This window comes from Myotis myotis, unplaced genomic scaffold (genome assembly GCF_014108235.1).
Source record: "Myotis myotis isolate mMyoMyo1 unplaced genomic scaffold, mMyoMyo1.p scaffold_m19_p_34, whole genome shotgun sequence".
Lineage (NCBI taxonomy): Eukaryota > Metazoa > Chordata > Mammalia > Chiroptera > Vespertilionidae > Myotis > Myotis myotis.
Genome location: NW_023416340.1, coordinates 868,669 through 888,345, shown reverse-complemented (window position 1 = coordinate 888,345; position 19,677 = coordinate 868,669). Strand labels below are relative to the sequence as shown.

At 52.7% G+C, this 19,677-nt stretch overlaps 1 protein-coding gene across 2 annotated transcripts; it reads right to left on the bottom strand.

Moving 5' to 3' along the window:
• Nucleotides 1-6,239: 6,239 nt before the first annotated feature.
• On the bottom strand, nt 6,240-18,428 carry SLC1A5 (solute carrier family 1 member 5). 2 transcript variants are annotated; one of them, XM_036302875.1, is made up of 8 exons: nt 17,215-18,428; nt 15,309-15,351; nt 14,834-14,875; nt 13,485-13,645; nt 10,762-10,995; nt 9,630-9,824; nt 9,370-9,501; nt 6,240-7,355 (listed from the first exon to the last, which is right to left on the bottom strand). In XM_036302875.1, exons 1-8 carry the CDS (start codon nt 17,790-17,792, stop codon nt 7,127-7,129), a joined length of 1,614 nt encoding a protein of 537 aa, XP_036158768.1. In that variant the 5' UTR covers nt 17,793-18,428; the 3' UTR covers nt 6,240-7,126. The 2 variants fall into 2 exon arrangements, with proteins under 2 accessions (XP_036158768.1, XP_036158769.1); XM_036302876.1 differs by lacking the exon at nt 17,215-18,428 and adding an exon at nt 15,703-15,721.
• Between the last annotated feature and the right edge of the window lie 1,249 nt (nt 18,429-19,677).

Below are 19,677 nucleotides of genomic sequence, written 5' to 3'. Positions count from 1 at the left end.
CATGCCGTTTTCAAATGTTTGTTTATTGATTGGTTTTAGAGAGAGAGGAAGGGCGAGAGGAAGAAACATCGATTTGTTGTTCCATTTATTTATGCACTCACTGGTTGATTCTTGTATGGGCCCTGACCGGGTATCAAACCGGAAACCTTGGTGTATTGGGCCGACACTTTAACCAGGGAGCTGCCCGGCCAGAGCTCACAAACTGTCCTCAAATGTCCCCTTGGACATTCACGAAGTGCAGGTGATGTTCAAAATATTTTGCATCTAGCATGCTAATATAAATTAATATATAAGTCAATATAGTCATCAGTTTTTTGGTTTTATATATTTATTTTTTATTGATTTTTTTTTTTTAAGAGGGAGAGGTGAAGGGGGAGGAGAGAAACATCCATTTGTTGTTCCATTTATCTATGCATTCATTGGTTGATTCCTGTATGTGCCCCGACCAGGGATCAAACCCGCAGCGTGGCGTATCAGGTCAACATTCTAACCAACTAACCTACCCAGTCAGAGCATGCATCAAATTTTTTAAGTATTTTTTTTTTTAGTTCTCAGAATAATAATCAAAATGATCTATCTATAGATTCATATTTCTTTAAGTTATGTGCACAGAACATAAGTTGAAGCTCAGCTCATTTTTAACTTATTTAATTTTATTTCATTTAGAAATTGTTGGTGTGATTTCTTGATTGACACAGCACACACACACACACACACACACACACACACACTCATATTATATACAGTTTAGTCTTGCCTTAGCTGTGATTTGATAAGGGAATCACATTCAAATGCTTCTAGCAACTTCCCATAAAATTGCAAATCATTAGGTGACTTAAGATTTCAGTAGATAAAAAATGGCTCTTAGTGTCAACCATGGTGTGTTTCGGTGTTTTCTCTTCACTGTTCCAGAACATAACAGCAGCTACATTTAAAACTTTTCTAGCCCTTATAATACAGTCTGATAGCTTTGTCTTGTCAATATTATCTTTATTACCAACTAATTATATGATAGAAAACCCATCACGACCATGAACTTGAACTAATGAATTGCTGTTACAATTTGACATTATTGCATTTTACTGCTTTCTCAATTGCTCTCATACCATTCATCAGCCAGAAGTACTTCAATATTTTAACCAGCACATCCTACCGGCGCATGCTAAGTAAATCTTGGCCTTACTTGTAAAGCCTGGTTAATAATTCTCTGAGCCCAGAGCCTAACTCCCTCTTCCTGCAGACTCAAAAGTGCTTTTTGTAAGGCGTGAACAGGTTCTGAATTTTCCAGGAAGTGCAGATCCATGTAAAATGAGGGAAGCCTGCATCGTGTTTTGTTCAAAACTTGGCCAAAGATTGTCAACAAGTTCAGAAGCATCACAGTCGCATGGCTCCTGGCAATTAGACACCAAGACCACGTGTCTGCAGCCGTGTTGGGAGCTGCCTGCGCTGCAGGTGTAAACATCGGGCTACCTCCTTGGGCTCTGGGGATAGGCATTCCCAATTGACATGCACGTTATAAATGTCTGCCCTCTTATTTCTCCTTTCACTCACACTTCGGGCAATGTGAGATTGTTTTTAAAATCGTGTGCAGGTGGGTTGGTGACATTATCCAGGAACTTTATTTCAGGAGAGCCAAGGGGACTTCCCCAGAGCTGACATTCAAGCCGGCACATGCACTGTTGTGGCCACAAACACGAAAACATTCCATTATGGATTATGAATCCATTGGCAGATGGCCACTGCCATGCGTCCCCTATTGTTACCCTCCTGGCTCCCCCTGACCCCGCAGCCAGGGGATTAACACTGGGCCCAGGAGGAGGGAAGGGGTCTGCGTCCCAGATGCTGTTGGAGGGGACAATGCTTTTACTAAGCTGTAAATATTGTGTGCATTGCCCTGGGCATTGCGAAATGTGTGCTATGGAAAGTGAGACCTGTGATCAAATGCACCTTTATACACAATGGCCCCCAAGTGGGGGCTGTTAACAGATAGTGCATCATCTGGACAAAGGCATACTCCTCCGCAATTAAAATAAAGGATGAACCGCTGATCCTATGCAAGAACAACCAACTCTCAAAAGCATCTCGCCAAGTAAAAGAAGCCCGCCGCCAAAAGTGACATACCGAGTCCACTGTGAAACTCGAATCCTCGGTGACCCAGATCAGTGGTTGCCTGGGCCCGGGGGCGGAGGCGGGCAGGTCTGCAAAGGAGCGCGGGGAGGTCTGGGGTGGCGGGGACATGGGGACCTGATGTATCTTGACGGTGGTGGAGGATTTTCACCAGTGTTTACATCTGTCAAACCTCATCCAATTGTCTACTTTAATGGATGCAGTTTATTGTATGTAACATACCTCAACAAGGTTGACCCACAAAAAGTAGGGGTGGGGGCAGGGAGGCCAACAGGCCTGGAACCATTGATCTGTCGCCAGGAGAGAGAAAGCGGGGTCATGTCGCTGTGCTGCCTGCCCCCCAGAATGCCACTCTGAGTCTGGAACCCAGGCCCAAGCTCCATCCAGGCCCAGCCTGAGCCCTCCCTCCCCAGCCAGGCTCCTTGGAAGGAGCAAGAGGGGTGGCCCCAGTCCCTGGCCAGATAGCTCAGTTGGTTAGAGTGTGGTGACCTTGTGCCAAGGTTGTGGGATTGATCCCCGGTCAGGGCACCTGCAAGAATCCACCAATGAATGCATGGATACGTAGAACAACAAATCGATGTTTCTCTAAAATAATTTTTTTTAATATATTTTTTTATTGATTTCAGAGAGGAAGGGAGAGGGAGAGAGAGAAACATCAATGATGAGAGAGAATCATCAACCAGCTGCCTCCTGCACTCCCCACACTGGGGATCGAGCCCGCAACCCGGGCACGTGCCCTGACCGGGAATTGAACCGTGACCTCTTGGTTCATAGGTCGACACTCAACCACTGAGCCACACCAGCCGGGCTCTCTATAATAATTTTTTTTTTTTTTTTAAGAGGGCTGTCCCAATAATAACAGAGGATTGGGCAATGGAAAAAGGGAGAGGGAGGTGAGCCTGGTCTAGGGAGTGGCCTCAAGGTGCGTGCTTTTTCTTCTCTTATGCAACCTTCACCTTTGGGTATGGCATAACAGCCATTGTCACCGGAGTGAAAGGCAGCCCTGTTTGCCCGAAGTCCCATCGCTGGCAGGTAACAGACGAGGGACCTGAACCAGCCTCCTGTAGCCAGGCAGTTCCTGTGTAGCTGGGGCCCAGTTCATTCATCCTGCAGACTGACTGGGTGCCCACTATGCGCCAGGTCCTGTGTGCTCTGGGCAGACAGCAGGGAACAGGCCTAAGGCCCCTCCCTCCGGGAGCGCACATTCTAGCAGGGACCAAGTCCGGAGCCACCTAAGCCCCTGTCTACATTGAAGAGGCTTGGGATGGTTTTAGTCCTTTTTTTTTGTTTTTAATATATTTTATTGATTTTTTACAGAGAGAAAGAGAGTTAGAAACATCGATGAGCGAGAAACATCGATCAGCTGCCTCCTGCACACCCCCTACTGGGGATGTGCCCGCAGCCAAGGTACACGCCCTTGACCGGAATCAAACCTGGGACCCTTCAGTCCGCAGGCCGACGCTCTGTCCACTGAGCCAAACCGGTCAGGGCGGTTTCAGTCTTTCTCTATGACCTTAGATCATCGTTTTAGGCAAACTAGTGGCATGTGCTCAGGTCATTTAAAAAATGGAACAGAAGCCGAAACGGGTTTGGCTCAGTGGATAGAGCGTCGGCCTGCGAACTGAAGGGTCCCAGGTTCGATTCCGGTCAAGGGCATGTGCCTGGGTTGCGGGCATATCCCCAGTGGGGGGTGTGCGGGAGGCGGCTGATCGATGTTTCTCTCTCATCGATGTTTCTAACTCTCTATCTCTCTCCCTTCCTCTCTGTAAGGAATCAATAAAATATATTTAAAAAAAAAAATGGAACAGAAAAGGGCGGCTAAAGTAGTTTGGTGGAACGTGGCCCGGTTATATATCCTTTGTACACACATGTTGTGTATGTAGATAGTATATGCAATATATTGCATATATAGGTATGTACCTCTTTAAACAGGCATCCCACATAACGTAAACTTAACTCATCCTCCAAAAAACATGCAATAGAAAATTTGAGGATAAACAACAATTTGAAGCGGGGGAAAGAATGCACTCGCTCCCAGCTTCCTCCAAAAACTCCACCACCAATTTCCCCAAATATTGACCAAACACTTAAAATATTTCCCTAACAACCCACCAAGCATGAAAAAACCCCAATTACTTAACTACCCGACACTAATAAACTCATTAATTGGCTCTGTTTGTATGCAATCTGCAAGTTTGCACAGAATCAGATAGGAGGTAAATTACCACACGGCAATGATTGCGAGAGGAAATGGGGGAAGAGAGGATCCTAAAGGTAATCCACCGGGACTGGTCTGCCTCCAGGCCCTGGCAGCACCGGGACCCAGGAGATAAGATCAGAATGTGTAACTCCTCCAGTAACACACAAGACCGGGTCCTGTCGGAACAGGTGAGCAGCAGCCGTCGCCCACATCCGGGACTCACCAGTTAACTGCCACGCGTCCAAAACGGAAACCATCCCACGCGCCACGATATTTCGAATTTAATAATAATTTAAAAAAATCAATTTGCAATGAATATTATAAAAATAAATATATTACTCACAATTCGGGCGTTCTTGAAAATTCTCCCGAAAAATGATTTAAAAGTTGGTCAGGGCTGCCACTTAGGCAAAATATTTTTGTAGAGGCGCCTGGCATGTGGGGAAGGGTCTGCCGCTTGCGTCTAGAGCAGCCGTGGGCAAACTACCGCCTGTGGGCCGGGTCCGGCCCGTTTGAAATGAATAAAACTATTGAAAAAAAAGACCGTACCCTTTTATGTAATGACGTTTACTTTGAATTTATATTAGTTCACACAAACACTCCATCCATGCTTTTGTTCCGGCCCTCCGGTCCAGTTTAAGAACCCATTGTGGCCCTCGAGTCAAAAAGTTTGCCCACCCCTGGTCTAGAGACACTTACGGTGTACAATGGGCTACTAGCTGCACAGCAGGTTTTTTTTATTTAAATAACAAATTTGGGGTTAAAAGAGCAAATCGTTATTGGGACTATTTGCAGTGAGCGTTCGGATATCAAGAGGCACCCGCCTTCTTACGTCAGTGATCACAGCGACAGGAATTTCTTCCTATGAGATGCACAACATTTTTCACTGGAAGATAATCTACATATAAGCGGACCCTCGCAATTCAAACCCGTGTTGTTCGAGGATCAACTGTGTACCAGTACTTGCTTTTTTTTTTTTTTGCCAAGCAGCCTTCAATCGCATAATGATCATTGTACCAGTTTATCCAAGGACTGTACCAGACTTCCTTCTGAATTTTGGCAAGTATAAAGACAGCAGCTATAAACAGTTGTACCCTGGTTTTTGTGTGAACAGAAGCTTTCATTTCTCTTGGGTAAATTCCCAGCAGTGGGGCTCCTGAGCTGTATGAGAAGTGTGTTTTATTTTGATAAGGTTGCCTTAGCCGCCCTGGCCACATGGCTCAGTTGGTTAGAGGGTTGTCCCGATAGGCCACTGTTGTGGGTTTGATCCCCTGGTCAGGGTACAAATAAGAATCAACCAATGGCCCTGGCCGGTTTGGCTCAGTGGATAGGGCATCAGCTTGCGGACTGAAAAGTCCCAGGTTCGATTCCGGTCAAGGGCACATGCCCAGGTTGCAGGCTCGACCCCCCCGCAGGGGCGTGCTGGAGGCAGCCAAGCAATGATTCTCATCATTGATGTTTCTATCTCTCTCTCCCTCTCCTTTTCTCTCTGAAATCAATAAAAATATATTTTAAAAAAATCAACCAAGGAATGCATAAATAAGTGGAACAACAAATAGATGTTTCTCTCCCTCTCTAAAGATAAAGAAAAGACTGCCTAGCCACTTTCCAAAGTGACTGGACCATTCTGCATTGCCACCAGAAATGCACGGGCTGTCCAGCTGCGCCACATGCCCGACAGGACGTGGTGTGTGTGTTGCCATCCCGGTAGGCGTGCATGGCATCTCCTGAGTTGCCCATAGTGTTGACGGACAGACATTTCCCTGAAGTCCAACTTATCCTGTTTTTTTTGTTTGTTTGGTTTAATATATTTTATTGATTTTTCACAGAGAGGAAGGGAGAGGGATAGAGAGCTAGAAACATCGATGAGAGAGAAACATTGATCAGCTACCTCCTGCACATCTCCCACTGGGATGTGCCTGCAACCAAGGTACATGCCCTTGACCGGAATCGAACCTGGAACTCTTCAGTCCGCAGGCCGACGCTCTATCCACTGAGCCAAACCGGTTAGGGCATATCCTGTTTGTTTTTTATTCCTGTGTGGCTAGTGCTTCTAGTCAAGTTCTTAAAAGCATCTGATTAGATATACTTGACAACTCTTTTTTCTTTTTGTTTATCCTCACCCAAGGATATATTTTCCATTGATTTTTAGAGAGTGGACGGGAGGGGGAGAGACAGAGAGAAACATCCATTGGTTGCCTCCTGAATGCGCCTGAGGTATGTGCCCTTGATCGGAATCGAACCCGTGACCCTTCAGTCCATGGGACGACACTCTAACCACTGAGCAAACTGGTCAGGGCTTGGCAAGGTTATTGCTAAAAAATGTCCTCTTGAGTGATAGCAGTGTTTGTCCTCAGTCTCCCCCTACCCAGAGTCCCGGGACAGGGTGGAGCATAACGTGGAGTCACAGCACCCACACCCACACCCACACCCACCACAATAACCAGCAAAGGAGCCAGCACATGTGGGATCATCCCATCAAAGAGGCCACAGTTCCACGTGGCGACCTGTGCCCTGGGCCACACCCTGAGATGGGGGGCTAGGACGCCATTTGCTGTTGGGTAACCTTGGGTGGGGGCAGAGGTTGAGATCAGGGAGGTTTGGGGAGACATTCACACCCACATACACGTACGTCCTAGCAGCAAAGCCTCACCGATCTGGGGCAGGGGCGGGAGGCTGGGCCCCTGGCTCCCCGGAGTGTACGGGCAGGGCCGCCAGAGCCCCGGTGTGTCCCTTTATCCATCTCGTGTGATTTGAATGTCCAAAGTGCCCCATCGGCAGGGAAGGTCCCGACTGAGCTTACATGACGGATTCCTTCTCGAAGCCGTCAGCATCCGCAGCAGGTCTCGGGTAGCTTTTGAGGAGGGGGTTCCCCTCCTCAATGGGAACGGGCATCGGATCCACACACGTCTTCACCTCGATCAACTGGGGCACCGAGCTCGCGGGCTTCGTCCGATCCACGTAATGCTGGAGGAGGCCCGCCCCAAAGGCGTCGCCTTCCACGTTGAGGACGGTACAGGACCGGTCCCTGAAAGGGGAGGAGTGACGGGGACATGAGTGGGAGGGGTGGGGCCAAGGCCCAGCTCCCCCCCTCCCCCCTGGGAATCATGAAGTCCCCCTCACACCGTCCTACACAGAACCCTATGCTATGGCCCTGGGCCCCGGGCATCCCTCCTCCTAGAGCAGTAGTTCTCAACCTTCTGGCCCTTTAAATACAGTTCCTCATGTTGTGACCTCCAACCATAAATTATTTCCGTTGCTACTTCATCACTGTCATGTTGCTACTGTTCTGAATCGTCATGTAAATATCTGATATGCAGGATGATCTTAGGTGACCCCTGTGAAAGGGCCGTTCGACCGCCAAAGGGGTCGCGACCCACAGGTTGAGAACCGCTGGCCTAGAGCCTCAAAGCCCCCACCCCCCTCGCCTCTGGAATGCCAAAGTGTCCCATCATATTCCCTCTGCCTCTGAACCCCAAAGGTCTCCTCCTCTGTCCTCTCCAGACCCTATTGCTCCTTCTTCCAATAAAATAAGATTTGTTCCTTCTGGAACCTCAAAGTCACCCCCTCCTTTTCTTGGGCCCCAGAAGACCCTCCACCTCCACCTCTCCTCTTCCCCCTGAAACACTGAGTTCTCCTTCAGGCCTTTCTCCTCAGAATCCTAAGGATCTTTTTCTTTCCTCTTTATGCTTTCTGTGTGTATGCGACATTTTAGAAAATGGAGCTACAATTCACATATCATAAAATCACCCATTAAATAGTGTACAGCCCAGCCCTGGCTGGTGTGGCTCAGTGGATAGTGTCGGCCTGCAGACTGAAGGGTCCCAGGTTTGATTCTGGTCAAGGGCACAGGCCCAGGTTGTGGGCTCAATCCCCAGGTGGGGGTGCGCAGGAGGCAGCCGATCAATGATTCTCTCTCATCGTTGATGTTTCTATCTCTCTCTCTCCCTCTCCCTTCCTCTCTGAAATCAATATAAAATATATATTTTTTAAAAAGGGGGGGCAATGGGGGGATAAGGACACATATGTAATACCTTAATCAGTCAAAAAAAGTATACAGCCCAGTGGTTATTAGTGTATTCAGAATTGTGCAACCATCACCACTATTTAATTCTGGAGTATTTTTACCACTCCAAAAATAACCCCCCACACCCATTAAGCAGCTATTCCCCCAGCCCTAGGCAGCCACTAATCTACTTTATATAGATTTGCCTATTCTGGGCATTTCATAGAAATGGAGTCATAGGCCAAGTGGTCCTTTGAGTGTGGCTTCTCTCACTCAGCATAATGCCCTCAGGGCCACCCACGAGGTAACATGGATGTATCAGTGCCCCATTCTGTAGTCCATTGGATGGATAGGTGACATTTTGTCTCTCTACTCACCAGCTGGTGGACACTTGGGCTGTTTCTACCTGTTCGCTTTTACGAATAGTGATTAATGGAATAACATACTGTGAACATCTGTGTACAGGTGTTTGTGGACATGTTCTCAAGTCTCTTGGGCATAAACCTAGGAGTGATACTGCTAAGACATACGGTAATTCTCTACCTAACTTGAAGCCAAACTGTTTCCAATCTTGTATGCTCTTAGTAGCTTGACACAGACAGCTGCCAATTATGTCTGCAGCATTTACAACTTACTAGGGGCTCTCGTAAGCAAGTTGCGTTTAAGTCATCTACTCTCAAGGAGGGGCTACTCTCCCCATTTTACAGATGGAGAAACTGAGAGAGTGTAAATACTAGCCAAGGTCATACTAGCTGGCAGTGGTGGCGCTGGGATTTGAACACAAGCAGCCTGGCCTAAGGGTCCACTCTATTACACACACTACCTTTCTGGGGTTCTTCTTACAAGCCCCAAGACCCCTTCCTTCCTTCCTTCCTTCCTTCCCTCTGACCGGATGCTCAAGGTCCCATCCCCTGGCCTCTAAAACTCCTGCCTTCCTCTCCTCTTCTGCCCAGAGGCTCTCCATGACCCTCGTCCTCATCCGCTTCCCCGGGAGGACCCCTGAGGCCCCCCCCTGGAGCCTCAAACCCACACTCACACTAGCCAGTCCACAGCCAGGATCCAGGAGATGTCAACAGGCAGACCGACCGCCTCAAGGATGATGGCCAGGGTGAGGACGCCTCCAGCGGGGATGCCCGCGGCGCCCACACTGGACGCTGTGGCGGTGACCCTGGGGGGAAGGGGGGAGAGGGGAGGTCAGGGAGGGGCCTCCCAGTGGGAGAAGCTACCGCAGGAGCCCTGCTCCGCCAGCCCGTGTCCACCCTCAGGGGAGGGGTCAGCGGGCCAAGCCACACTCACAAGATGGTGATGATCTTCACGAAGTCCAAGGGGAGCTGCTTGTTCTGGGCGATGAACACCGCGGCCACACACTGGAAGAGCGCGGCTCCGTCCATGTTGACGGTGGCGCCGATGGGCAGGATGAAGCGGCAGATATGCTTAGAGACGCCGTTCTTCTCCTCCACGCACTTCATCATCAGCGGTAAAGTGGCGGAGCTGCGGGGGACCACAGATCAGCCACCAGGCCTGGCCCCGCCCACCCACCAAGCCCCGCCTCCCTGGGCACGCCCACCCACCACGCCCACGCCCCCCGCCCACCAGCCTGGCCCCGCCCACCCACCAAGCCCCGCCCACGCCGCCCCGCCCACACGGCCCCGCCCACACGGCCCTCCTCCCCGGCCCACGCCCCGCCCACCAGCCTGGGCACGCCCACCCACTGCCTCCACCACCTCCCTGCCTCCACCCACAGGCTTCCCAGGGCCAGTGGGTACTAGGGATCCCGTATAACAGTGGTTCTCAACCTTGGCTGCACATGAGAATCACCTGGGGATCTTTTTAAAATCCTGATTTCTCCGGCCTCATTCTCCGGAAATTCTGTTTCTTTGTTATGGGGTGGGGGCCACAACATTAGTAACAAAGAAACATGTGGGCGTCCTGGGCACGCCGCTACTCAAAACACACACAAAAATTCATACCTAGATTCTATAATGTCTCAGAGCTCACTGACTCCCACCTGCTCTCTCCTCCAAGAATGGACCTCAGCTGAGAATTACTAACTCTTCCTGGGGGTTGCCACCGCGGGGATGGTCCCCTCCTGAGGGACAGGCTCAGCTGAGAAGGTGGAAAGAGCTCCCAGAGGTTGGATCCGGAGTGGAGCACTAGTAGTCATCGCCCTCCCCCCCACCCCCCGCACCCCCGCCGTCCCCCCGCCCCAGGCCAGGTCTTGGCGGGAAGGAAGGGTTCTCAGGGAGGAAGAGATCTCTAAGGCAGCAGTTTCCTAATTTTAGGGGGGCTGGGATCCGGGACCTTAGGAGAAACTTGGGAAAGTCCAGCCCCTGTGCCCAGACCCAACGTCCCCAAACACAGGGGCCTTCAGACATGACGTGGGATGCCTGCTCCAGGTCCCTTGGCTCTAAACTGCCCGAGGTCACACCTGGAGGCGGTCCCGAAGGCGGTGGCCAGCGGTGTCACGATGCCCCACAGGAAGCGGTAGGGGTTCTTCCGAGTGAAGAGGAAGTAGATGAGGGGCAGCACCAGGAGCCCGTGGATGGCGTGGCCCAGCAGGCAGCACAGGATGTATTTGCCAAGTTTGGCAAAGAGCTTCCCCACGTCGTCCCCCTCCGCGATCTTGCTGGCCACCAGGAACAAGATGCCCACGGGGGCATACCTAACACCCAGGAGACAGAGGGCAGCCTCTGAGCACGTGCCCACTCAGGGCCAGGCACGGGGCCCCACACACAGCCTGGCCACCGGCCCCCTCGGGGTCAGGAGGCGCCCGGAGCAGTGTGTGTGTGTAGAAACCTGGCACCTCCCCTGCCCTCCTCGTGCCCTCTCCCCTGGGAGATGGTGTGGCCAGGAGATCAAAGGAGCCTGGGTGCTTCCCTCGCCACTTGGAGTAGAGTCACCAACCAGCTCTGGACTTAACACATGACCGAGAGAGAAGCACGCACCACGCGTGAGTCATTTATGATTCCCGGGTTCCTTGTTACAGCAGCTGGTACGGCTTACACCACAGCGTGAAAAAGGAAAAGACCACGGCTCACGTCTTAACGACAGCTCCACGGCGTGAAGCCTGCACGATGTGCTGAGCCCCTGAGTGTGACAGAAGCTTCCCCACCAGGGAGCTCCTTTCTCGAGTCTCTTACAGCTGCCACTGAATTAACATTTGCTAGGCCCCCGAAACGCAGGAACAGTAATGCTCCCAACCTCATAAGAATGCTGAGAGGACGAAAGGAGATGCCAGTGGAAATGAGCTGAGTGCTTTTTAATAATTCATCTATAAACTTCAGCACCCTCTCCTGGAGTGAAGATCCCGGGTGTTTATGCCTCCCGGCCAGGAGGCCCCCCCAGGATTGCCTCTGGACTGCTTGATCGCTATTACCAGGTGTCCCCCAAACCCTTTTCCTCTTTTAGTAAGAGAAGAAAGGCACCGTGTCCCAGCAACCTGTGCCCCTGGGTTTGGCCAAATGCCCACGTTCTGGCCAGTGAGCGGTGCCAAGAAATTATATAAGTCAAGTACTGGATACATATTTAGCTAACATGGTTTTCTGCCAGCCTGCTATAGGCCAGGCACTGTCCCAGGCACTTTACACGTATTAACTTTGTGTGGGTGTATTAACTTTTTTGTGCCTGGTCCGCTCAGCCCCATTTGCCAGGTAGGGAAACTGAGGTACAGGGGGAGAAGTAACTGGTTGTCGGGCACAGCTAGGAACCCAGGCCACCCAGCTCTGACCCACAACACATCACCGCCTCTCCAGAAAAGTGATTCCCGCACAGCAGCTTCTTAGATGCCGGCTGCACTGCAATCAGGTGGGCGGGGGTATAGGGCTTGTTAAAAACGCAGCAGCTTGCCCTGGCCAGTTTGGCTGTGGATAGAGTGTCAGCCTGCAGACTGAAGGGTCCCAGGTTCAATTCCGGACAGGGGCACATGCCCGGGTTGTGGGCTCAATCCCTAGTAGGGGACATGCAGGAAGCAGCCAGTCAATGATTCTCTCTCATTTATGTTTCTGTCTCTCTCTCCCTCTTCCTTCCTCTCTGAAATCAATAAAAACATATATATTTTAAAAAAAAAAAAAAAAAAAAGCAGCAGCCCGAACCAGTTTGGCTCAGTGGATAGAGCGTTGGCCTGCGGACTGAAGGGTCCCAGGTTCAATTCTGGTCAAGGCCATGTACCTGGGTTGCGGGCACATCCCCAGTAGGGAGTGTGCAGGAGGCAACTGATCGATGTTTCTCTCATCGATGTTTCTAACTCTGTATCCCTCTCCACTCCTCTCTGTAAAAAAATCAATAAAATATGTTTTAAAAAAGCAGCAACTTTTCTGGCTCGTGTATCTCAGTGGTTGAGCATCAAACTATGAACTATGAGGTCATGGTTCGATTCCTGGTCAAGGCACAGGCCTGGGTTGCGGGCTTGATCCCCAGTGTGGGGCATGCAGGAGGCAGTCGATCAATGATTCTCTCTCATCATTGATGTTTCTAACTTTCCTCCCTCCCTCTCTGAAATCAATAAAAATATATGTTTTTAAAATTCAGCAACCCTGGCCCCCCTCCCAATTTCTGACCTTTAGATCCAGGGCGGGGGCCTGAGAATCAGTGTGAGGCTGGGGAGGGGACAAGTAGGGAAGCCAGAGGCCTGTGAAAATGTTTTTTTTCTCATTAACTAAGGGCATTTAACAAAACCCATAATGTAAGAGTTGTAGTTACAGGGCCGGGGAGGAGCCTGCAACTCAGATATGTGCCCTTGACTACAATGGAACCAGAGACCCTTCAGTCTGCAGGATGATGTTCTATCCAAGAAGGCCAAACCGGCTAGGGCAGTGGGTGCAATTTTAGATCATTGATCTAAAAGCAGATATGTGATTACCTTTAAATCTAAAACTGAGATGTGTTCGCCAGGCTGTGGCTATAGCTTGGCTGTGTTTTTGTCACCTTCCAGTAAGATCAAGGTGCTAGTATCAGTCTAAGTAAGCTTTCATGGAATACAGCACTGTCCTTATTTTATAATGAGGAAACTGAGGCACAGAGAGGGTAAGTCACTTGCCCAATGTCACACAGCCCTGGGATGGTCAATGCTGGCTTTGAATCCAGGCCTTCTGGCTCTAAGAAGTGCACAGGTCGCCCCATCCTACACCCCAAGCCCCCTCTCCCACCACCTACCACATGATCCAGGAGACCAGCACCATGGTGGCGTCATTGAAGGAGTTGAAGAAGCGGATGAGCAGCTCCCCCTCGGGCCCCAGCTTCCGCAGGCACACGCCAAACGCGATGGCAAACACCACCAGGCCCAGGATGTTCATACCCTCCACCTCACCCTCCACCTTTGGGCAAAGAACAGATGGAGATGGAAGGGGGATGCTCAGTCAACTTGCAAACTCACTGAGCAGTACTGGGACCCATCAACTCAGGTCCCTTCCTACCAAGGCTCAGGGTCCAGGTCCAGGGGAGATAGACCTACAACCATGAATCACCCAGAGTGGGCAGGGTTGAAATTGGAGAACCCTGGGGAGTGTGGGAACTGAGGGGGTAGGGGTTTTTGCCAGCTCAGGGGTGCGGGTAATCAGGGAGGGCTTCCTGGAGGAAGGGGCGGAGACCTGGAGAACAGCAAGGGTGAACCAGGTAAAGAAGGGGTGGCAGAAAGTTCTAGAGCAGTGGTTCTCAACCTTCCTAATGCCACCACCCTTTAATACAGTTCCTCATGTTGTGGTGACCCCCAACCATAAAATTATTCTCGTTGCTACTTCATAACTGTAATTTTGCTACTGTGATGAATCATCATGTAAATATCTGATATGCAGGATGTCTTTTCATTGTTACAAATTGAACATAATTAAAGCATAGTGATTAATCACAAAAACAATATGTCATTATATCTGTGTTTTCCGATGGTCTTAGGCGACCCCTGTGAAAGGGTCGTTCAGACCCCCAAAGGGGTCGCGACCCACAGGTTGAGAACCGCTGTTCTAGAGAGAGGAAATAATTTGCAACAGCGTAGAAATGAGAGCAACTTGGGCATTCAAAAAGCAGAAAGAAAAAAAAAAAAGCAGAAAGAAACCCACTGTGTCTGGAGTGGAATGAGTCGGACAGAATCTCGAGATGAGACTGGGAGGGCGACGGGGCAGGGGTCTGACCTCAAAGTGTCCTATGATCTGTGGCCAGGAGCCCGGGCTTTCTTCTGAGGGCACCCGGGAGTGTGACGGGGCTTTGAGCAGGGGGGAGGCAGGGACCGGTTTGAACTTTGAAAAGACCGCTTCAGCTGCCAGGCCTGGGGCAGATCTGGGAGGAGGCCAGGAAGGTGGGGACGGGGGTGGGGGTGGGGGTGGGGGACAAGAGCCTGGACCACAGTGGATAGTGGGAGAGAAGAGGGGTCAACATGGAGACTCCAGAAAGGCAGAGGGACTGACATTGGAGAAAGGCTGCCCAGAGTTTAAAACCAAATTACACACCAAATGCTAGACGACCAGGGGGTAAACAGAGGCTAGGGCCCCCCACCCTTCTCCTGCCCTCACCTTCACATAGGTTCCGTTGTCCTTTGTGTAGTAGGTAGAGTACTGCAAGGGGATTGGGAAGAGTCAGTGTCACAGTCATCCAGGCGCCCCCCCACCCCCACTGGCTCCTACAACGCTCAAAGCCTGCCCAGACGCCCCTTCACACATCATCTCATTCCTTCCCACCAGCAGCCCCACTGCGATAAGACTGCTCATGCCCCGTTTTCAGAGGCAGGAACGAGGTTCAGAGAAGTAAAGGCACTTGCCCAGCATCACACAGCTAGAATTAGAACCCCGTGGGCGCTGGGAGCCCGTATCCTCATTTATGGGTGAGGGGGGTGGATGGGTTTCAGAGGTCACCCCAGAACCCTGAAATAGTGCCTGTAAATATGTGAGCCGGTACCACCCACACAAGCACGAAGGGGCTGCGACTGGCTGTCTTCCTCCCTGCCCACCCCTCCCCCGTGGGGATTCCCCCGCCCCTTCCAGGACTCACTGAGCGGAAGGTTGCGGACACCAGGTTGGAAGGGAAGAGATTTCTGTAAAGATAGACATGGGGGCGGTTATTAGATACCTCAGGGGGGAAGTGGGGAGTATCTGCGGGGCTGGGTTGGCCTCTTGAGGTGGGCAGAACCTTGCAGGCCCGCCCATTGCCCCCAAATGTGTGCCCCCCACCCCCTGTGCCTCAGCTAGGTTCGGTCAGGCAGAGCAGAACCTGGCCTGCACGTTTATGGGGCGTGGGAGTTCGAGCTGGTCTCCCAGGGCCCCAGTAGGCTGTCATCCTAGCCCCAAAGGATTTCCGTGGCGGGTCAGAAATGCTGGCTTCCCCAGGCAGGCTGGGGCAGGGTCACCTTTGGCCTCAGCTCCACCCCAAGACGCAAACTTAATACCCTGCACATCTTGCATCAGCCACTTCCTCCGAGAAAAGGGCAGGCTGGCCCTGGGGGCTGGCCGGCGGCTCGGAGCGTTGGGAAGAGGTGGGGACAGAGGGAGACAAGAGAGGGCTGTGTGCTCATGAATGTGCATCCGTGTTCCCGCGGCCGCTTTCGTGATAGGACGTGCGTGTGTGACAGTTGGGGCGAGCCCAGCTGTCAGTGTGCGACATCACAGCCCAGGCCGCGTGTCTGCGTGTCTGCGTCCAGCTGTGTCGCTCGAGATATTTCAGCCGAGTCTGGGAGTGGCTGGCCAGAACAGATACAGAATTACAGCCGTTTTGGCACATGGGGAGGCCCTTCGGCATCAACAGCCTTCGGGTGGGTGTGCAGGTGGGCTGGTGCTCACCCTGGCCAGCCAGGGCGGGCCAGGCCCCAGCTAATCTCCCCTAGCCAGGAGGTGCCACCCACTGCAAGTCTGGGAGAGTTTCCCATCTCAGGCGGCACAGAGGCCGCAAGAGGTTGGGGGAACCCAGTTCCGTGACTCATCATCTACCTCCACCACTTCCAGGAAGTTCCCCACCAACCCGGAGACACTGAGTCAGCAGGCCCCCAAGGCGAGGCCATGTGGACCCAGCAGTCTGTCCTCTTTACAAGGAGGGAGAACCGTTCTTGGGGGTAAGGGAGGGAGGGGCTTGGGGAGCAGAGGCCAGAAGAAGAAGAATCTGCCCCTTGGGTAACTGGCCCCCTTCTGGCACCGAGGAGGGGATGGAATGGAAAGTGGTGGAAGGTGGCAGGACTTAACCAGGAACAGACCCTGAGTGGCCAGATGATTATGACCACCCCATCGGCACTTCACTGACACTTCCGAAAATACTGAATATTGAAAACTTCCTAAGCAAATACTCTCAAGGTTTTATTATTATTATTTGCGTAACTAATTCACTTCATTGTACTGATGGGGTGGTCATAATCATCTGGCCACTCAGTGTACGTCAGGGCAGCCACCCGGGCCCAGCTGAACGGGGTGGGAAGGGAGGCTGAGAAAAGAGCCCGGCGGTCTGGGTGGCCCGGGGCCTGGGAAGCGCTGAGACTAGGAAGAGGCCTGGTGGGGATCATGGGATCTATCCAGACCCTGGACTCAAACCTTCATCCGGAAGCCTCCCCCGGGGGCCCTTGGCCACCAAAACTCCCCTCGGGAATCCTCAGGATCCCCTCCCCTGAGAGGAGAGCCCCTCTATGTCCCCCAAGCGTTACTTTCCCTTTTCTCTGTAAGCACCCTCAGGTGGGGTCCCCCCTTATGTCCCCAGTCCCCCACATTTAGAAGCCTCCTTCCCGGGGGAATCTCTCCTCCCCCTTATAAGACCAGAGCTCCCCCCACCCTCTCCCTACAGTTTCCCGAGGCCCTGGAGGTCTCCACCCCCGCTCGTGGCCACGCCCCCACTCCGCCATCCCGAACACCATTCCCTCCCGACGTGGCTGAAGTCCCCTCTTCCCCGCTCCCCTCCCCCGCGGCGCCCCGGTTCTGACCTCACGAGATCCAAGAAGGAATCCAGCACCTCCTTGCTGGGGGCCGTGTCTTGCGAGACGTCGCTCGGGACAGAGGCGTTGCCGGCGGCGGTGCCGATGGCTGTGCCGGCGACCCCGGGCTGCAGAGCCAGCGCGATGCCCACGCCGAGCGCGGACGCTATGAGGGTGGTGACCAGGAAAAAGAGCAGCGCCCAGGCGCCCATGCGCCCCAGAGCGCTCGGGTCCAGGCTGGCGGCGCCGCCGATCAGGCTGCACACCACCAGCGGCAAGATGATCATCCGCAACAGGCGAAGCAGCAGCTCCCCGGGGAAGGCGAAGGCCGCCTGACGCGCGGGGCCCAGCGCCGCCGAGCCGCCGGACGCGGACACCCCCAGCCCCAACGCCACGCCCGCCACCACGGACACCACGGTCAGCAGCACCAGCAGGTTGGCGCGAAGGCAGCGGCGCACCCGGTCCCGGGAACAGCCGCCGCCTCCCGCCGCGCCGGGGTCCTCTTTGGGCACCGACGCCGGGACCCCGTTCGCGGAGGGCTTCGCGGCCGGCCACGTGGGGTCTCCCGTCGGCAGATCGGCCACCATCGTGAACACCCCGGGGTTTCTGAGAGTCTGGAAGCTGGGCGGGCTCGGGGCTTCTGCCTCGGACGAAGCCGACGTCCCTTAGATCGGAGCTGGGTAGCAGCTGGGGGCTGGAGCGCAGGGTCCCAGGCGCGTGTTCACGGCGCCCAAGTTCCTGGTTCTTGGCAGATGGGAGTGTCTGAGGTCGTGAGGCCGGCGCTGGGGCTCCCCTGCTCTGCAACTGTGTCCGGAGCCCGAGAGCTGGGTTTCTTGGCCGTGGGAGTGGGGGTCAGGGAGTTCCTGCAGGACTGGGGTCCTTGGCTCGGGAAGGAGGACGCGTGGCGCAGGTCCCGGTGGCGCAGATCCCGGACTCCTGGATCCGGGAGGCGGGGACCTGGAGTACCTGGTCCTGGAAGCGGAGGCCTCGGGAGCCTGGGTCTGGGGGCGGTAAACGGAGCTCCGGGGAGAGAACCAGGTTCGTGGGTCCGGGAGGGGAGCTCCGGGCCCCTGGGCGCGGAAGGCGGCGGTCCGGGACCCCGGGAGGTAACCGCTGCCAGCCCAGTGCAGCTCAGCCCGCGCGCCGCGTGGCTCTCGCTCGCTCGGCGGAAGCTGCTGCGATTAACAGTGAAGACCAGGGCGAGGTCGGCGCGGGCGGGACCGACCCGCGGGCTCCGATTGGCCGCGGCGCGCCCGGGAGCCGGGCCGAGTCCCCTTAGGGAGCTAAACCGAGGACCGTATCCAGGGGCGGGGCCGGGCGGGGGCGGAGCCCGAGAAGGGCGGGGCGTGGGGGTCTCCAAAAACTGCGGGTGATCCCCCCTGCCCCCCCCGCCCCCCGCCGTGGCTCCTTCGCAAATCAACTTCGCCTGAAACTCCTCCTTCGCCCTAAAGGCCCTAAAGTCGGTCTTTTAATCAGCTCTCGGGACTTCAGTCCCTCCCATGTAAAATGCAGATCCCTCACACGAGTGGTGTGATGAGATGGAGAGATTTATTTAATAATATGAATAGTTTTTCCTCCCTGACCTGGTAGCTCAAGTTGGTTAGAGCGTCCTGTTGTCCAGACATCCCAAGGTTGCAGGTTCGATCCCGGGTCAGGGCACATTACAAGAAGCACCCAATGAATACATAGATAAGTGGAACAACAAATCTCTCTCAAAAAAAAAAAAATTAATGATTTTTTAAATAATAAAATAAATGTTTCCAGTTCAGAGCCCCACACATCAATTAATAGCAGTTATTATATATCAGGATTGTAATCCACTTCCCCATAGGTACACAATTTGCAATTCATCATTAAAAATTATAATTCAATGAATGACTGTGCTAATGCTTTCAACATATATTTCCTCCCATATTTTATTTTTTTTAAAAAATATATATTTTATTGATTTTTTACAGAGAGGAAGGGAGAGGGATAGAGAGTTAGAAACATCCATGAGAGAGAAACACCAATCAACTGCCTCCTGCACACTCCCTACTGGGGATGTGCCCACAACCAAGGTACATGCCCTTGACTGGAATCGAACCTGGGACCCTTCAGTCTGCAGGCCGACGCTCTATCCACTGAGACAAACCGGCCAGGGCTCCTCCCATATTTTATTATGAAAATTCTCAGCCCTGGCCAGTGTGACTCCGTTGAATCATCGTCTGGAACACCAAAAGGTGGCGGGTTCAATCCCCTCCATCCCCCCACCCCTCCACTCCCCCCACCCCGTCTGGGCACCTACAGAGGGAACAGATCAATGTTTCTCTCTCTCTCACTTCCTCTCTCTCAAATCAATAAAAACATAGGCAAAATAATAATAATAAATAAAAAATAAAAACATAGGCAAGGATTTAAAAAAAAGAATAGCCCTAGCTGGTTTGGTTCAATGGACAGAGCATCAGCCTGCGAAACAAGGGGTCCCAGGTT